This window comes from Eublepharis macularius, chromosome 10 (assembly GCF_028583425.1).
Source record: "Eublepharis macularius isolate TG4126 chromosome 10, MPM_Emac_v1.0, whole genome shotgun sequence".
Taxonomy (NCBI): Eukaryota; Metazoa; Chordata; class Lepidosauria; order Squamata; family Eublepharidae; genus Eublepharis; species Eublepharis macularius.
The window spans coordinates 89,837,167-89,856,068 of record NC_072799.1 but is presented as its reverse complement, the minus strand read 5'-3'; the positions used below and the strand labels follow the sequence as shown (position 1 = coordinate 89,856,068).

The window sequence follows — 18,902 nt, the reverse complement described above, 5'->3', positions numbered from 1 at the left end:
CGCTACATCTTTCATTTTGCCAATAGTTAATACTCCCCAACCTGTAAGTCATATTTGTTGTTACCAGTTCATGCTAATTTTGTTACAAGACATAAGGGAAGTAATGTTACTTTACAGCTAACGCACCTGAGATAACTGCGGCCTTTTCCAACTGACGGGCACCAAGGCATTAGAATTGGATCCTGAGGATGTTGAGGAAGTACTCCTAGTGACAGCAATGACTTTTGGCTTCCCGTTTCTGCCAGCTGCGCTGTGCTGATCACCATACTTATTCCCAATAATTGGTGTCTACAAAAGAAAGAAGCTTAAATTTCAAATACTTCATTTAAGCATATCAACCCCAGAGCTATCACAATGATGGGTTTTATTAATCAGTAGGCAGTACCGGCAGAAAAGAGTTAAGACCTGAAACAACTACTGATGAAGGTTAAGGGAGAAAGTACAGCTGAACATCAAGAAGACTAAAGTAATGACTACTGAGGAATTACACAATTTTAAGCTGGCCATGAAGATACTGAAATTGTTAAAGATTTTCTATTCTTTGGCTTGCTCAATAATCAACCAAACCAGAGACTGCAACCAAGAAATCAGAAAGAGATTGAGACTTGGAGCCATGAAGGAACTAGAAAAGATCTTTAAGAATAAGGATGTGTTGCTGGGGCCCAAGATGGATGATTCATTGTCCAACTTTCACATCCTTATGTAGTAATGAGGATATTCCTCATTACTACATATGGATATGAAAGTTGGACAATGAAGAAAGCTGACAGGAAGAAACTGGATTCATCTGAAATGTGAGAGGATAGTTTTATGGATACCATATAGCGTTAAAAAGACAAACAGGGGAGGTTCTAGATTAAATCAAGTCTAAATTCTCCCTAGAAGCTAAAATGATGAAACTAAGGCTGTCTTTCTTTGGTCACATAATGAGAAGACAAGGCTCATTGGAAAAGACAATAGGGCTAGGAAAGGTGGAAGGCAGGAGGAAAAGAGGAAGTCACACAATGAAATGGCTTGACTCAATAAAGGAAATCACAGCCTTCAGTCTGCAAGATCTGAGCAAGGCTGTTAATGATAGGCTGTTCTGGAGGTTGTTAATTCATAGGCTCACCATAAGTGCTCACAGCACATAACACACACAGAGGCTGTTCAACAGCAGGAGGAATATGGGGTAGTGTTGGAGGGCAACTTTAATATTCAGGAGAAAACATCTTTTAACAATTTTATATGAGATAAAATGATTCATTAATCACTGAAGCAGTAAATGCAAAGGTTAAGCAAAAATAATGCAAAAGTCTGCCTTCCAAGGGAGTGTAACAGCAGCTCCGTTATTGATCTGTGTGGATAGCTATGAATGGAGATTGGAGGCTTATATATAAACAGCTCCTTCAAGTCTCCTCCCCCCACTCACTTCAGCTTTACTAGACTTTGCCTTGGAGCCAAAACCCCCACAAAACTGTTTCTACATGCCCCGAAGGGCCTTAGGCTACTGTTTTTGGTATGCCCCCCCCCTGCCATACACTCCTGAAACAGAGGGCACATTGAGCAGCAAACCCTCATTTCATTATCTGAAATGAACACAAAAATAAAAGATTTCATAGCATATATTAAAACCCTTGGGGTATCTTAAAGTAGTTCTTTGGATCCCAGCCATTGTCATACATCATGTTTGATTGGCTAAATACACAGTTCAGATTTACCCACACTTACTTCTGAGCCAAGCAAACTACAGGGGAGTTCAGTCACATTTGTTTTGATCTTCCAAAATGCATCCCATCATTCAGTTTCAGCACAGAAAATGTTTTACTTGTATTACAATATACTTACCTCTGATATGTCAAAATGAAAATCTAAGGTTTTCCCAGGGAGCTCTTTCGAAACATTATTAAAAATTTTTGTGAATGAAATTTCAGGAGAGCTTATATCACCACCATAGGACTTCGGAATGTCATTAGGTACAACAAGACTTGCTGATCGAGAGACCACCAATTTCAAAATATTAAGGGCTTCCTTCCAGTATGGACTCTAATGGGGGAAGGACAGGCATGATATAGTTAAAACTACTAAAAAGAGAGCAATAAGAAAGTAATTATAACTGAACAACCGCAAAAGTATTTCCACCTTAAAATATGACCATTAGCCATTTTAAATTTTAAAAAAATGTTGCTAACACTGTACAAGAAATGTTTGCAGAAAACTTCACACAGTTCTAACAACAAAAAATTGGTATTCAGAAGCAGTAAAGTACTGAATTAAGTCCAATAAACTGAACATCAAAGCAGACAAGATAATAATAATATAATCTAGCAACCAGAAATTGAGGTATCTGCTTCTGCTATATGGGGTTACACTGCCCCTAAAAAGGAGTTAATTTGCTGGTAATGGATGACATTAAATCTTTTTCTGAAAAGTTGCATCTCTGGCATGCTGCATCTTTAACCCGCTTTGGTTCGTCTTGTCAGCTGCATTGCTCCCTGGAAAAGCAAGATCTAGCTAAAGTCATCCATGCTCTGATCACATCCCAATTAAATTACAGCAATGCCTTTTATACGCCGTTTGTTGGTCGGCACATCTAGCCTCGACCACAGCCCAGGCGTTTTCCATCATGGGCCACGTTCTGTGGAATGGGCTTCCTGCGGAGGCGAGGGAGGACCCCTCCTTAGAGATATTCAGAAGGCACTGCAAGGCTTGCTTATTTGCTAGGGCTTTTGAGGGGGTATGAAGCACAAGCATCTCTTAAGGGGGAAGGCCAGGGAGAGATTTTATCTTAGTCTTAATTTGGAAATTTTAAAAAATCAATTTGTAAGCCTCTGTGAACTATGTAGAGAGGAAAGGTATAAATACTTTAATAAATAAATTCTATGAGACTGCCTCTGAAGACTGTTCAAAATGCAACTGTGAGATTGCTAACTGGTACCGATCCTTTGGAATACTCTCACCAGTTTATAAGGAATGTTACTAGCTGCCAAAATATTTCTGAGCACAATTCAAAATTCTGCTTCTTACATATTAAGTCCTAAACAGACTGAGGCTAGGGTATCTTAGGAATATGCCAGCTAGGATATCTTAACAACAACAACATTCGATTTATATACCACCCTTCAGGACAACTTAATGACCACTCAGAGCGGTTTACAAAGTATGTTGTTATTATTCCCACAAACACACACCCTGTGAGGTGGGTGGGGCTGAGAGAGCTCCAGAGAGCTGTGACTGACCCAAGGTCACCCAGCTGGCTTCAAGTGGAGGAGTGGGGAATCAAACCCGGCTCTCCATATTAGAGTCCCGCACTCTTAACCACTACACCAAATTTAAGAATATGCCAGCTGCCATATTAATCTGTCCAACTATAAAGATCTTTACTAGATTTCCTTGTTTGTGTGCCTTCTAAAACTATATATATGGCTACCAAAATCTAAAACATAAGTTCAGTGGCAACTTAAAGGCTAATATTTATTTCAGCATGAACTTTTGTGAGTCAGAGTTCACTTCTTTGTTCTGAAGGGAGCTCTAAATCATGAAAGCTCATGCTGAAATAAATGTTATACTTTAAGGTGACACTGGACCTGTGTTTTATCTTATTTCAACAGCTACTGATGCAGCTATACCACTTTATAGTGTTTTTATGGAAAATTACTCAAGAAATTGGTGGGATATGAAAGTCTTACACAAGCTCTGATGTTTCTGTAAGTGATAACGCAAACTCTTGCACAAGCAGAGTATCTATGAAGTTAGTATCACTTTTCTTGTGCAATGCTGCAATATGAGGGGTAAGTCCACATGCACAAAGTGCACCTTGGGTTCCAAACCAGTGTATTAATATAAATTCTGTAATAATGAACTTTGAAGGAAGAAAACAGTGTCTAAATGAGTGTTTCTAATTTACTGTTCCTTATGCTGCTGTGTCAAAAATCACGCAAGTTTACTACAATAATTTTAAAAACCTCCAATTTGTGAGTTTTATTTTTACAGTAAGCTCACAATTGAAGTAAATGGATTTTTGCCTAAACAGCCACTTTAGTTTATCTAGTGTGGTTTTAAAATGCACACGTAGTTCCATGTGGGGGGTCAAACAAGTTTCTCTCAGAGTAATCAAGACAACAGAACACAACAGGAAGAGTCTGGGCTAAGTGCATTCTCTTTAATTTCATTGTGACAAGATTCAAAAGAGCAAATATATCCATAGAGGTCAGTGAAGAGGGCGGAGAGCAAAAAAAAATTCAAACAGCAAGGGAAGGAGGAAACAAACACAGCAGGGATTGTTTACAAGTTGATGGAAGAGTTTAGAATTCTACTTGATTGCAAAGTCTTTGACCTCAGGTAAAAAATGATAGTTAACAAGACCCTTTTATCACAGCATGCCTTGCTATGGTAAAAAAAAAACCCAAGGTAAACTCAATATTCAGTTTTCCATAATATTCAATATTATCTATGAAATTAATATTTTTCATCACTGACATTAAGTATTTTTGCTTCTTTTTACCAAGAAGAAAAGACATCCTAACAGTTTTATCTGTATTTATTCAACTCTCATTTTTCACTTATTAATCAATATGAAAATTACAAGCTTTATGTAGTTACAGTATTAATTAAAATACAACCAATGAAGCAAAAGTCCTCAAAGCTCCCATTATAAGGATCAGGGGTGAAAAGAACAAATGGCTACATTTGATCAGTTACTTTGCTTAATGTCTCCTGACAAGACAACAACTTAAGTGCCTATCTATCAACTGCAAAAATGCATGATGATGGACCCTGACATATTTTTCTGGTTAATTAGGATTAAGCCCATTTAGTTGTACTGTAGTTCAAAGGTAAAGAATAAAAATCAATTATTTGGTAGCATGCTCCAGGCATTCTGAAAACCCTTTTGCAAAAAGCCTAAACATCTTCCAGGAATTATATTTTCAATGATCTCTGTTAAAAGCCAATCTCCTAAACATAAAACAGTGAATGCATTACCAGGGGCATTATATGAATATCTGTGCTGTCATACAGAGCAAGGCACTCAGATTAATCACAAGATCTCTAGTATTATGTGTCTATACTCATAGGAGAAATGGCAGAAAGCAGCAAATATTTCAAATGCGAAGTGAGCTTAAATGACGCAAAATTTTAGTCAAAGCATATTTCTTTTGAAAAGCTGTGATGAAACCTTGTACAAATGAGAGTTGCCAGATGTACAGACCTGGCCCAGGTATTATAAGATGCATACATGTAATATTAATATTACATGAGAAGGTTTGCAGAAGTTACCAAATAGACATACAAAGGAAAGATCATTATAAACCATACTATAGGATTCTGTTCCACATTGTTCATCTGAATAAGTTTAAATATCATTGCTGCTTCTCAGTGAAAATATAGTTAAATGTTTTTAGGTTATATACTTCAGCATACCTACCTGAACATATTTCCCAATGACCTTTATGATTTCCAGATTGAACTGCTTCACCGGTGTTGCAGGCAAGTCAATGTGACTCAAAAGGCTGTAAATTATCTGCAGTAAAGACTGCTGCATGCTGGATAACCCTTTCTCTAACAGCTGAAAATAAATATATGAAATGCATATAATCCACTATCTACAAAACCCAAAATATAAGTATTAAATATCAAATAGTTTTGATGTGACCATTTTCATAAAATGCAAGTTGTGTTGTAAAAAATAAATAATAAAAACATCAATTTGGAAACAAAAAGCAATTGAACAAAACTATATATACAAACCCCATATTCTTCAAGCGTTTCTGACCGCTTCCAATGTAATAGCTGAAGTGGAAAGTCCTGGACTTCACCCACAGTGAGATTTGTGTGCTTGAGATTGTCTCCAGAGCACACAGATCCTTCTGGGAAAAGATCCACCAGAAGCGAGGATTTGGAACCTTCACAAGACCATTCAGCTCAATTTATGTTAAACAAGTTTTCAGAAGCAGGAACAGAAAAGGATGATCACAGAATATTTACTCCATCTATGGAAGAGAGGAAAAGGATCCCCTGGAAAAGTGGGGGTGGGATTGCCAGCCTCCACGTAGTGGCTGGAGATCTCCCGGAATTACAACTGGTCTCCAGGCCACAGAGATCAGTTCACCTGGAGAAAATGGCTACTTTGGGGGGTGGACTGTATGGAATTATGCCAGGCCAAGGTCCTTTCCTTCCCCAAACCCCACCTTCTCTAGGTTTCACCCACAAGATCTCCAGGCATTTCCCAATTTGGAGCTGGCAACCCTGGGGGGGTGGGGAGAGAATGTGCAGAGGAGGGGAAAGGATTGGGGGAAGAACACATATCTGTTACCCTTGAAGAAAATCTCTTTTAGCAACATTTACATATACTTTGATGATAACAGGCAGAATGCTCAGCTTTATTTTGAAGTGGAAAATGTTAGCTATAACGAGATGCTCTTAAAGTATATATAGTTTCATTACCTCTGCAAGGTATGTTACAAGATTAAAAGTTGTTTCTGAGAAGGAGTCATGCAAATATCTACACACTACATTAATCCAGTTGGAGCAGTCCCTGGAATAGCTGTGTGTACTGTATAAACTCATCATATGAGCCAGATTAGCAAGGGTTGGTGACTTATCTTCTGCACAAACCTATAAAACACAACAAGAAACCGTTATCTGAATATCTAAGTACAGTCATAACATTGATAAAATTAGTAAAACTGAAGATATTATTATAAAAATCTACAGGATTCTGCTATACAGTAAAACGATTAGAAAAGCAAGTTTAAAAGGCTTCTCCCAAGTTTACATCTGATGAGATGCCTAGCAAGAGAAATGTCTCACAGGGATCAGCAAGAGTTTGCATAATAAAAGACAACAGTCAAATCCTTAATGGTCATACCAAGTAGAATGGTGACTGAACTGTATTTTAAACATTCACCCGATGTGCCCTCCTCCCACTGAATGAATGATAAAAGGCACAAGACCAACATTACATGTCAATGAACCATTTGTTAATTTATATATCCAAAACAGGAAGAAATGGTGCTGGTGGACTGGGTCTGGCAGACAGCACACGCCTCCCCAAGAGAGGGAGAGGTCATTCCTGTCTTGAAGCAGGTGGGGGGTGCATCCATTCCTAAAGAAACCTAAAGGAGATTTAAATAACTACTATCCAATCTCAAATGTGCTACTCTTGAGCAAGATGACTGAATGAGTGGTAGCTGTCAGTTGGCCAGCTCCAGGGATTCCTGAATGAAGCTGATTATTTGGATCCATTCCGATCTGGTTTTAGGCCTGGCTATAGAACTGAAACAGAGTTGGTCACCCTGGTGAATGACATGTGCTAGGAGACGGACGGACGGGGGTGGGGGGAGTGTGACACTGTTAATTCTCCTGGACGTCTCCTGTCTTTTGATACCATTAATCATGGTGTCCTTCTGGACCGCCTTTTGGGACTGGAAGGCTCTGCTCTGCAGTGGTTCCAGTCCTACCTTGAGGGTAGTTTTAAGAACGTGGTGCGGAGGGACTGCTGCTCTGCCCCTTGGCCTCTTGCCTACAGGGTACCCTTAAGATTCCATCTTGCTTTCCAACCTCTATGTACAGCTGTTGGGAGAGGTCACCCGGAGGCTTGAGATGAATTGCCACCAATATGTGGATGACACTCAGCTCTATCTTGTGCTACCAGAAGATAACAGGGAGATTGTGGAAAGTGTAAACAGATGCTTGGAGGCAGTTTTGGGACAAGATGGAGGTGCTACTGGTTGGAGGAGGTTCTGACCCAGGAAATGGGTTATTTCCTGTTCTAGGCAGAGTTTCACTTTCCCTAAAAGAGCACGGCCATAGCTTGGGGGTACTCCTGAACCCAAGTCTCTTAATGGCTAACAACAACAACATTCGATTAATATACCGCTCTTCAGGACAACTTCCATTCACAGTGGTTTATAAAGTGTTATTATTATCCTCACAACAGTCACCCTGTGAGGTGGGTGGGGCCGAGAAAGAGCTGAGGCTGGCCCAAGGGCTTCAAGTGGAGGAGTTGGGAAGCAAATCTGGTTCTCCAGATTAGAGTCCTACCACTCATAACCACTACACCAAACTGGATAAATGGGAGGCAGTGGTTGCCAGGGGTGCCTTTCACCAACTTTGGCTGGTGAGCCAGTTGTGGCCCTTCCTGGGCAAGAAAGATTTTGAGACTGTACTATGTACCCTGGTAACATCTAGATTAGACTACTGCAATGTGCTGTACGTGTAGCTGCCCTTGATGAATGTCTGGAAGCTGCAGTTGGTACAGAATATTTCAGCCAGAATGCTGACAGAAACAAATCAAAGGGAACATATCACTCCAGTCTTGTTCCATCTGCACTGGCTCCCAATTTGTTTCAGCACCGAATTCAAGGTGTTGGTAGTGAACTTCAACGTCCCACAAGACCAGCATATCTTAAGGACCGCCTTCTCCCATATGTACCTACCCATTCACTTTGGTTATCTTTAGAGTCCCTGCTTTGGGTGCCCCTGCAATATGAGCTAGACAGGTGGCACAACCCAATAAAAGGGCATCTCAGTCATGGCACCAAAACTTTGGAACTCTCTCTCCAGGAAGATTTGCCTCTCCCTTTTTACTGTGGATTTCACCAGCAGGTGAAGACTTTTTTGTTCTGTTCGACATACCCGAATAACTATTATTGGCTTTCCTCCGTTATTTGTGTTGTGTGTTTGTGGCTGTATTTATGGAATTGTTTTAATACTATTTTAAATGTTGTTTTGGATTTAAATTGTTTTAAAATGTTGTTTTAAATTGTTTGTTAGTGTTTTAACATTCACCACCTTGGGAACCCTGTTTGGGGTGGAAATGCAGCATACAAATGTTTTAAATAAATGAAATAAAAATACCTGGACTTCTATATGAATAAGAAGTTTGACTCAGGCACCTTATCATTTGCATGATAAGAAGGAAGGGCAGATATGAACTATGAATGATTTTCTTTCTTCTACAGAGCAATGCGTCAAAGGATATCACGGAGTTATGCTCTAAATGTATTTTTGTATTTGTAATACAGCAATCTTTTAACTTTGTTCTTTCCTTTTGTAAGTGGATAACTTGAATTGCTGCTATATGCCAATAAAGGCTAACTTGACTTGACTTGACTTGACTACAGAGCAATGGATTGCATCCCATGGATCTATTCTAATTAGGGGTGTGCACTCCCCAAAAATTCGGGTTTTCTGCTTTGGGTTTACCCAAAGCAGGAAAAAAAATCCAGAATTACCAGAACCCCAAAGCGGCAAGCTGCTTCGGGATTCTGGTATTTAGCTTGCTTCAGTATGCTCCGTAAAGATTTGGAGCATACTGAAGTGAGGGGGAGCAACCCCCCCACCTCCACCTCACCCCTCACCCCCCTGGGGCAAACCCACCCACCTCACTTACCTGGCTGGCAGGGAGAGGCGGAGGCGGAGCCCGCACCACCTCCTCTGCCACCACCACAGCGGCCAGCTGGGTGGTGGGGAAGCCGAGAGCTGGCTCCTGAGGGGCCTGCGCCACCTTCTCTGCTGCTGCAGCGGCCAGCTGGCCAGTGGAGAAAACCGGAGCTGCCTCCACAGCAGCCATTTGAGGAGCAGGAAGGGCCGGAGGAGGCAGCTCCGGTCTTCTCCACCGGCCAGCTGGCCGTTGCAGCAGCAGAGATGGTGGCGCAGGCCTGCCCCTCAAATGGCTGCTGTGGCGGCCATTTGAGGGGCAAGAAGGGCCTCCTTCTGCCTTCTCCATCACTGCGGCGGCCATTTGAGGGGTGAGAAGGGTTGGAGCCAGCTCCTCTGCTGCCGCGCCACCACCTCCAGGGCCCACAGTGGCCAGTTGGCCAGCGGGGAAGGCCGGAGCTGACTCCTCCGGCCCTTCCTGCCCCTCAAACAGCCACCACAGAGGCCTTTTGATGGGCAGGAAGGGCCGGAGGAGGCAGCTCCGGCCTTCCCTGCTGGCCACCTGGGTGCTGGGGGCCCTGGAGGTGCAACAGCCAGCTGGGCCACAGGGAAGGCTTGAGCCACTTCCATGCCTCTGCCTCTGGGGCCTGCAGCGATCTGCAGCAGCCAGGTGGGTGGTGGGGAAGGCTGGAGCCGCCACCTCCACCGCTGTGGAGGCCAGTGCTTGCAAGTGGCAGGGAAAGGGCCCTTTACACTTCAGCTGATAGGTTTAAAGGGCCCTGCCATTTGTAAGCGGCAGGGAAAGGGCCCTTTAAACTTCAGCTGGCAGACAGGAGGGGATCTTCTCTGCCTGCCAACTGAAGCCAGCCCTTGCCCGAAGCTTCCTGAATCAACCTGAATGCTTCAGGAAGCTTTGATTTGGGATTTCCGAATCGAGACCAGCAAGGTGCCTTTCCTACCTTAATTTGGAGGAAGGCACCAGCAGCTGCAGATCAGATTTGTGGGATCCAGCCCAAATACGCTGACAGTCTTCTGCAGATCAGTAACTTGAGTGACATTGTTAAGCACTGCTGTGCATCTCCCAAAAATGTTAATCACTTTAATTATGCTTTTCAAAAAGTCTGTAGCAATTTTATTTCTTGTCAGATAGTTTCTCCTTCAAGAGGTTTTGTGATTTTTCATGAAAGTCTGACTAACATTCACTATATAGTTACAAGTTTGATAATCTGAAAAATAATATGCCCCTTGGAAGCAAACTTAGTTATATTTGGTTCTATATTTTTCATGTAGCTTCTCATTAGTACTCTCATTCCTTTAGGCAATTATAAGTAATTGGCAGTTCTACATACTTGAAGAATCGCTTCTAACAATAAATGCATTTTAAAATTAAATTTTAATCACAAGAAAGGATAGGTTTGCTTTTTAAACCACGTATCTGATTTGAGAAAAAAGCTAATAGTCTATTATAGAAAAGTTCTGACTGAACAAGTCCAGGCCTCCTGAACCACTGAATTCCTTTTCCTCAGCAGTAAGAATAATCCCGCCAATCTATTGGACTGACTCTGATACTGATATTGGAGATGTTTAATCAAGTTTCTATCTTTGCCTTTGCTATGGAAGCAAAGTCAGTTTCCAAATGCTTTCATTATAGCTGGCTTGTTTAAAATATTACATACCTTTGCTATCCTGTCGGCTGTTTCCTTGCAGAACTGAGTTGGGTTATCAAAATGTTGTATTAGATGAGGCAACAAACATAAGATATTAAGAGGAAATCCTGCACAGAAGAGAGATACAGAATTTATCTCAACACAAACACCTCCACTTAATTCTAAGTGCTACTGGGCATTGTTATTTAAAATGACGAAGAATGGGACTGTATTCTGTTAAGGAGTCCTACTGTATCAAGACATCACTTACAAATCTTCAATATATTTCTGCTCTCTCTTCCACACCTGTTGTAAGAACTCTATTTTTCAAATCAGTTTAAACTCTGCAATTCAGTACAGCATCGCTATGTATATTCCAAAAGGATACCTGCTAACTGGGAAGGGTCCACCAGTGTATGTTTGGAGACTGTGATGAGTTTGCTTAGTAAGTGAACTGTCATTTCCTGCGTTGAAACTGAGGTAAAGCCCTTCAGGAACAACTGCTGAAGGCCTGGAAAGTTATTCCATTTTAATTTACTCTGCATCTTTTCAATCTTTTCCCTACTTTCAGATTTATCCAGAGGCAGATGAACCAGAAGTTTGTTGAGCAGCCTTAGAGCCAGGAGGTATTCATACTCATAATCAGATTCTAGCAAAGATGCTGCAATCCAAAAGATGGTGGCCATCAGGTTCATAGGGTCAGTAGTGGGCTGCACATCATGCATTCCTCCCTCTCTCAGGGAGGAAAGGCTTCTAGTCCTCGCTAAGCTGCTGGAATGATTTATTCGTACATCCACGATATCCAGTGTGTTGCTCCTCCGCCGGTCATTCTTCCGATCACCAATTAAACTTAGTTTCAAAGAACTGCTTCTTGTGTTTCTGTAGTATCCTAAAAAGTTTCCACTGCTAATGGGACTTGTGCTTAGATTTAGCTGTCCAGTGCTTTTCCTGTTAGCTGCATATTTGTTTCCCATTAATGGATCGTAGTATGAAGCACTGAAGTGAAAAGAGAATACAAAATTATATTCTGAATTCATGGGACAGAACAAGAAAAGAAGTTACTTCGAGAAACCACCTCTGATTTCAGATGAACAAGCAACATATCAGGATGTTGACACCTTAATGAGCTGTGCTTCAACTTCCCCTCTTTTTTTTAAGCACTGGCACAAAGCTTCCTGTCACAGAGCAAACCTTTTTTTTGAGGCCAAATAATGCTATTTTAGAAACGTGTCTACTCAAAAGGTAGGCTCTCAAGATCCCTAATACCTGAGTGGAAGTCTCTTGTCTTTTCTCTAGTTTACAATGCTAACTCACATCCTGCTCCAAAAGGTCCTGTGATCCTCTGGAATAGGATCTCAGCGCATGTGGCACGTTACAGCTTGACAGGAAAAGCAACAATGCCTCTGCTCCCCTTTTGTGAGGGGAAGCACTTCTTTTCACGCATGAGGATCTTGAATCTATTTGAGAATTATTTGGGCATGACATGGATCAGCTGTACAGGTATGGTTGAATGCACTCTGGAAGCTTAAATCCAACATTCTGAAATTATAGAACAGGGTTTAATGTGCATCAATTACTCTGACTCTTTTCTTTCAATTATTCTGACTACTTTAGAATACTTTGGCCAGCGGAACGGAGGATGAACAGCAGGGAGCTGTGAAACACACACAGAAACTCAGTGCTCAAACCCACATGGAAGACAGAGTTTTCCCTGAGTTTAAGCTCATTTTTGAACTTTTCTCTGTAAAAGTGACAGTGTTCTCTGTCACAATAATTAGTATCATCAGCAGCCGTCCAATCCCTTCTCTATTCATTAAAAATAAATTATGGTGTCTCAAAATTCTGTAGATTTCAGATTCTATACAGTATGCTAACTCCTGTATATAATGAAATAGGGCAGACATTTAAATCATTTTGAATAGAGAGTACAGTTAACTAGGATCAGTTCTTACTGGGAAAGTGCAGTGAGAAGATCATAATGCTTCATGGTGTCTGCCAGTGTATCAATGGCTGACTCCAAAGTAAGAAGTAGTTCTATGACAAAACCCTAAGAGAAAACAAAGTTGGTCAACAAGATCTAAAATGTCATAAAAAATGGACAGGAAACACACATGAAAGGAAGCCATGCTTCAGCCCCCACAAACAAAGTATTTACACTACCCACAATTTATGCCTCTTCCTTTAAGATATCACAGTTTTTTCAAAATATGGAAACTTCTGCCTTGGAAGCAAAGGGTTAAATAAACCAGCACCCCAGTGTTTTGTTGCCAAACCTGAATGAGCTTGGCCATTTTCCCTCCATGTAAGGTGTACAGAAGGCTCCTACCTTATACTCTCTGATCTGTACATGAAGAAAACAACAGGGTTCCACTTACCTGTCCCACTGATTTTGTAGATAAGACACCCTCTGGTAGTTGAGAACCACGAGCAATTAATTTAGCCCCCTGTCAGTTCGCCATGTTTCTTTTTTTCTTTAAATGTAGTTTTATTCTTCAGTAGAATGACTATTAATGGTTAAAAACTTTTAAGAGAAATAAGATTCCCCAGCCTCAAAGATGAGGTAAGGGAAAAATAGAGAACAGCAATGGAGATTGTCTCCTTGTGGCAGCAAAAAGAACTGGGAGAACAGCGCCCCTCCTCCTGGTCATGTGATATTTTTACTAGGAAAGTACCAAAGGGAGGAGGGGGCACTCCTAGTCTTCTAGAAAGCTCTGGAAATCTTCTCCATGGCTGGCCTGCACAGGCACAGTACCAATGTGGGACTGTATAAAAGCCGCAAAGATGAATTATCAGTTATATTCAGTGGTGTTGTTTCAGGAACATGGATGCACTACGTTGAATCCAGAGAGGCACCAGAAGAAGGGATTGATGGATGTGATTCCTCCTTGTTCCCTCTCCCCATTAGCCCTTTCTGACTCCTGCCAAGTTGGATACTTTCACTGCGGCAAACGAACACGGCAAACTGACTCCACACCAAAAGGAGATGTTTACATTTACAAGCAAAGGAATGTTTTGATTGCCTTCACACTAATTGCATCCTGTCCTCTTGTGATATATGTCCCCTTCTTTCCCCTCCCCTCCTCTTCTGTATTTGACCAGTTCGGATCAGGCATCTGATGAAGAGAACTTGATTCTCGAAAGCTTATGCTACAATAAAATTGGTTAGTCTTAAAGGTGCTACTGGACTCTTTTTGATTTTGCTACTACAGACTAACACGGCTAACTCCTCTGGATCTATTTTCTTGAAAAGTGACACCTCCCCCCCACCCCCCTTGGCCGCCACTGCCAATAGTTTTCCCCATAGGGAATAATGGCTGGGTAAACTGGAGATTCTATCATCTGGTGAGGAGTTCAGGGAGACTCAACTTTTATATACTACTTTAAGGAGAAGTTGAAGGCTTGGTCTAAGTACTACCTTTTCTGGGTGTACTTTAATGAAAGGTGGGTCCATTCTTAATGCACCCAACTTGCTTACACACTTGGCCAAAGTAATGACCTAAAGAAATGCAATCTTTACAGATAGTAATTTCAGAGGGCAAGTGGCAACGGGCTCAAAGGATCTGGTCATCAATTTGGATAGTAACAGTGACAGGGACCACCATGATACTATTGGTTTCACCAGTAGAAATATATTATTGAAGCCCTTGAAGAATACTTTAGAGGTGAAATGAGAAGGAAAGTGTTTTCTTTTCAGCCAAGATATGAAATGTGGATATAGCAGCCAAATGAACCCTAATAGAGGAAATGGATAAACCTTCTTGCTTAAGGTTTAGCACGAACTGAGGAAATGGGGCAAGTGTGGGGAATCTCTCCCCATTTCCTGGTATGAGACAACCTGATGTTTAGCTTTCTAGCATTTAGAATGACTTCAGCTACCCCATCGGGAAAGCCTGTTCTTAAGAGAAGACTAGCCACACTGAGAGTCTGCATCTGAGTATATTGTGATATTTTGTTCATCCATCCTGCAAAAGGTCTGGAACCACTGGCAAATGGAGAGACCAATTCTGGGCCAGAAGCAGCAACAGCTGAAACCACAGTTAACAAGGCCAAAAAGGTGCTCCTACAATGAACATGATTTCTTCAGTCTGCATCTTGCTAACCATACGGAAATCAAAGGTATGGGTGGGAAGGTGTAAAGCAAGAGTTCCAGACCATCTGATCTGTAAAGCATCATCTATAGACTCTTGATCGGTTCCCCCTTGGGAACAGAACACTGGAGCTTTTGCTGTTTTCTAGGCAGGAAACAGCCACGTAGGTGCTCTGGGAGGGAAAGGCACCCTCTTTTCAGTCTTAAAACTACAGAAATATACATATCAGGAGGCCTGCACATGCACAGTTGACTGACAATAAACAAATCTTATGCTACATCATTTCTTTCTAAAAGACTAAATGGAAACCATTCCAAAAGAATGTATTAATATTTGCTGGCTGTGGTACAACGGTCAATACCATCCATCCAAAATAACATTCTGATACTGAAATCTTCAGTTAAAACTGCATACAGACAATACACACGGTTTTAATCTGTAAGTGTACAAGAGAAACAGGTGATATGCTGAAATGTAATTTTTTTTTTAATGTAAATACCTGAGCTTCTTCTCCTGCATCGCCAACAGTTTCTACAAGCCTAGACAGAATGTCAGAAAGTGTGGCTGCAGATAGAGGTTGCTTAAGTGCTCTGAAAATCTGAAAGGACCTCCCAGCGTAATGTCGAGAAGAGCAAGAAAGTGCAGTTTGCAGAGCAACTTCACTGAGCTGGTGCTCCAGCTGAAATCCAACTGCAACAAGAAGAGAGATCAGAATACTTGGGGGCGGAGGGAGGACTGGGACTGAGAAAAGTTTTTAAAGATTTTAAACAATAATATGCTAATAATTACATTACACTCTTATTTCAGCAGAAATTACGAGAAGCGCACTTGACATTTATGTTCATTCTTTCGCCCCCTCCTTTAGTGTAAATCTCTGACGTGAACTAATATAGTAGCTGGGACAAAACAATCTTGGAAACAGGGAGGAACTCTAGTTGAAGAAATGTATAGTACAAAGAATTTTATTTTAGTGAAATTACACTGCACATTACAGGTTCCAAACATACCTGAATTTGACTGTTTAAATGCAGAGACAACATGCTTTAGAAACACAGTTAGCTGCTCAGCACTCTTTATGCTTGGATTCTTTGCTGAAACATCTTCGTGGTTCCAAAGCGGTCCTCGTTTCCTGTGAGAAGCAAAGGCCAAAACTCATTTCACAGAACAGTTCAAGAGAATTCATCAATAAGACTGAAGGTTTCCAAATCGACCCCCTCCTATTATTCAGGCATTAAGAAACACACATTATTATTTAGAGCTATGCTGTCATAGAAGAAAGTTCCAATGGCTAATAGATATGATGAGTAAAGGGAACCTTCATATTGCAAGGCAGAAAACATCTGATATTATGTATGTATGTATGTCATTTATAGTCTGCCTTTCTCACTGAGACTCAAGGCGGATTACATAGCATGAGATTAGTACAATCAGTATCGGGAACATTTCCATATAGCATCAAGGACATGACATTTCCACAACAATGTCATAGGATTTTACAAAGACGTAGCATTAGCAAGGATCCAGTACAGAGCTGAAGAATTGCTGAAACAGAACATAATCAATTCTAGGACTGACATTAGATAAACATGAAGCACAGGTAGTATAAGAGCAACCAATAATATGCAAGGCAACGTAGTGGTGAAGTCTATGGTCCCTAACTCATTAGCGAAGCATTTGAGACCTTTCCCTATAATGCTTCCCTCTGATCTGAGTAAAAAGCCTTTTGGAATTATAGTGACAGGAGGCAGCATCAGGGCTTGGCTTCCATGCTCTGTTGCTGGCCTTTGGGGGCAATTAATTGACCAATGAGCAAAGCAGTCTGCTGGATTAGAGGGATAAAACAAGATTGCACTTGCCTGTAACTATTGTTCATCAAGTGGTTGCATGGGCCAGCCACAAAGAAAATTTCTGGAGCTTTCTAGAAGGCTAGGAGCCCCCTCCTCCCTTTGGCACTTTCCCCCCAAGCCATCACATGACCAGGAGGAGGGGTGCTATTCTCTTAGCTCTCTCCATGCCACTGCTGAAGTTCCTCCAGAAACTAAGGTTCCAGAGAGTTCACAGTGGGGCAGGAGGGAGGGATGTGTACCTGCACAGAAGACCACTCAATGAACAACAGTACAGGGAAGTGCAACCCTGTTTTCATCTTCATGGCTTCTGTGCACTTCCACATGGAGTAGCAAGCTTACTTACTGAGGGAGGCAAATGCGAAGCTTTCAAAGTAAGACACTATGCAGGACTGCCTTCCCAACAGAGGTTTAGCATCTCATTGAGATGCTTTTTAAAAAGCAGGGAGGCTGCTACAAACGTCCCTGCTGAAGTACAAGCAGGAATGTGGCAAGGAAAGAGTACTCTGGTGGAGAGAGTTGTGCGAGATAAAGGGCACTGAACAGCACAACATGGAATGTGACACCCACTACCAACTTACAAAGTAAGGGCTGTGTGAAGATACTGGCTTTCTTGGAGCTTGAGTGTTGTGAGAAATGAGGGCTGAAAGCCAAACCCTAATAGGGAATCCTGTCCAGGGCCTTGGAGACATTAACATTGTAAAACTCTATGAATTTTTTTTTGGGGGGGGGAATAGGGTTAGAAAGCCACAATGTCCTCATTCCACAGGTGGAAATGCTGCACACTAAAAATGTAGCACCAGGGAGGCACAAAAAGTTAACAAGCAGTTACATGCCTGCTTTAAATGTCTTTGGAGATCCAGTAAGGAAGAGGAAAGTTTAGTGTTTGAGCCCGAAACATAATCAATAGCACAAGAAGAAGGGTCCAAGTCCTGCTACAGCCTCAGTAGAGATGCTTACCCACCTAGAGATGCAAAATATGGTAGTCTAAGAGCAGCAGTTGCCGCTCAGAAAAAAACTGCGACTTTTTAAAGATTTATGCTTCCTTCAGAATCTCAAAAAGTCATCTACACAGAGGCTTTTCGTGAGCTGCGTTGGACTTTGTTTTGAAGGGAAAGTGGAACCCTTGTTTTCAAAATGAAATGAAATAAATAAATATGCCTAGTAATGGAAAGGCAAAAAGAAAAAAGAAAAAAACGGAGACTACTGCTATAGTGCAGGAAAAGGAGCTGATCAAAACTGCCAAAGCCATTAGTGGGAGTGAAAACATAGCAGATCCACACCAGAATAATGAAAACAGTGAGGTAGGCATGATTGGGCTAAAGAACGGACAGACAGTATGCACCATCAACTAACCTTGGGCTGCTAGTAGAACAATCTGCGCAGCAAAAAACAGCCAGAGGATAAAACATAAAAACAGATTAGGTTGCCAGCGGATTAGCAAGGGCATTCCCCAATGACAGGGGTCTCTGGCAGCAAAGGAGCAAACAAATGGGTGTTGCAAGGCCAAATGGCCCATGCCTCCAATCACAGTATCTAGGAGCTGGCACCAGTTCGCTGATGAAACATTATTGCAATGTATTGCAATGACATAGCATTTGCAATAAAAATGTCAAAGAAAGGTAAGATATGTCTAGTATCCTTGGTGAAAATAGTAGCAATATTTTGCAGAAGACCAGGAGCCACCTGGAGGCACACCCTCACAGTAAGGCCCCCACACTGCAGGGGCAGCCTCTGACATGACACTAAATCTCAGAGTCACAGCAGCACAAGAGTGCCCTGGGAAGAACAGAGCACTGAAAGTATGAGAATGGTGCACATATGCTCTGTCTAGGAAAGAAGAAAACAAATTTGGGTATCCCATCAAGCATGAAACATAAACTTAAGACAACATACTGCCAAAGTGACACATTCAGGTATATAAGAACACAGAACTAGAATTGCACTAGGACTGCACAGAAGCC

The 18,902-nt window shown here is 41.5% G+C and overlaps 1 protein-coding gene across 4 annotated transcripts in view; it reads right to left on the bottom strand.

Annotated features, from left to right (window-relative positions):
* The window catches only part of FRYL (FRY like transcription coactivator), a 265,895-nt gene that overhangs the window by 40,109 nt on the left and 206,884 nt on the right, over nucleotides 1-18,902 (bottom strand). For all 4 annotated transcript variants that reach the window (XM_054990361.1, XM_054990362.1, XM_054990363.1 and 1 more), the window contains 9 exons: nucleotides 16,102-16,223; nucleotides 15,594-15,784; nucleotides 12,959-13,053; nucleotides 11,395-12,002; nucleotides 11,037-11,134; nucleotides 6,424-6,594; nucleotides 5,405-5,545; nucleotides 1,828-2,025; nucleotides 127-288 (listed from right to left, as the gene is read on the bottom strand). In XM_054990361.1, coding sequence (XP_054846336.1) covers nucleotides 127-288; nucleotides 1,828-2,025; nucleotides 5,405-5,545; nucleotides 6,424-6,594; nucleotides 11,037-11,134; nucleotides 11,395-12,002; nucleotides 12,959-13,053; nucleotides 15,594-15,784; nucleotides 16,102-16,223 — 1,786 coding nt within the window. The remainder of the gene's footprint in view (nucleotides 1-126; nucleotides 289-1,827; nucleotides 2,026-5,404; nucleotides 5,546-6,423; nucleotides 6,595-11,036; nucleotides 11,135-11,394; nucleotides 12,003-12,958; nucleotides 13,054-15,593; nucleotides 15,785-16,101; nucleotides 16,224-18,902) is intronic.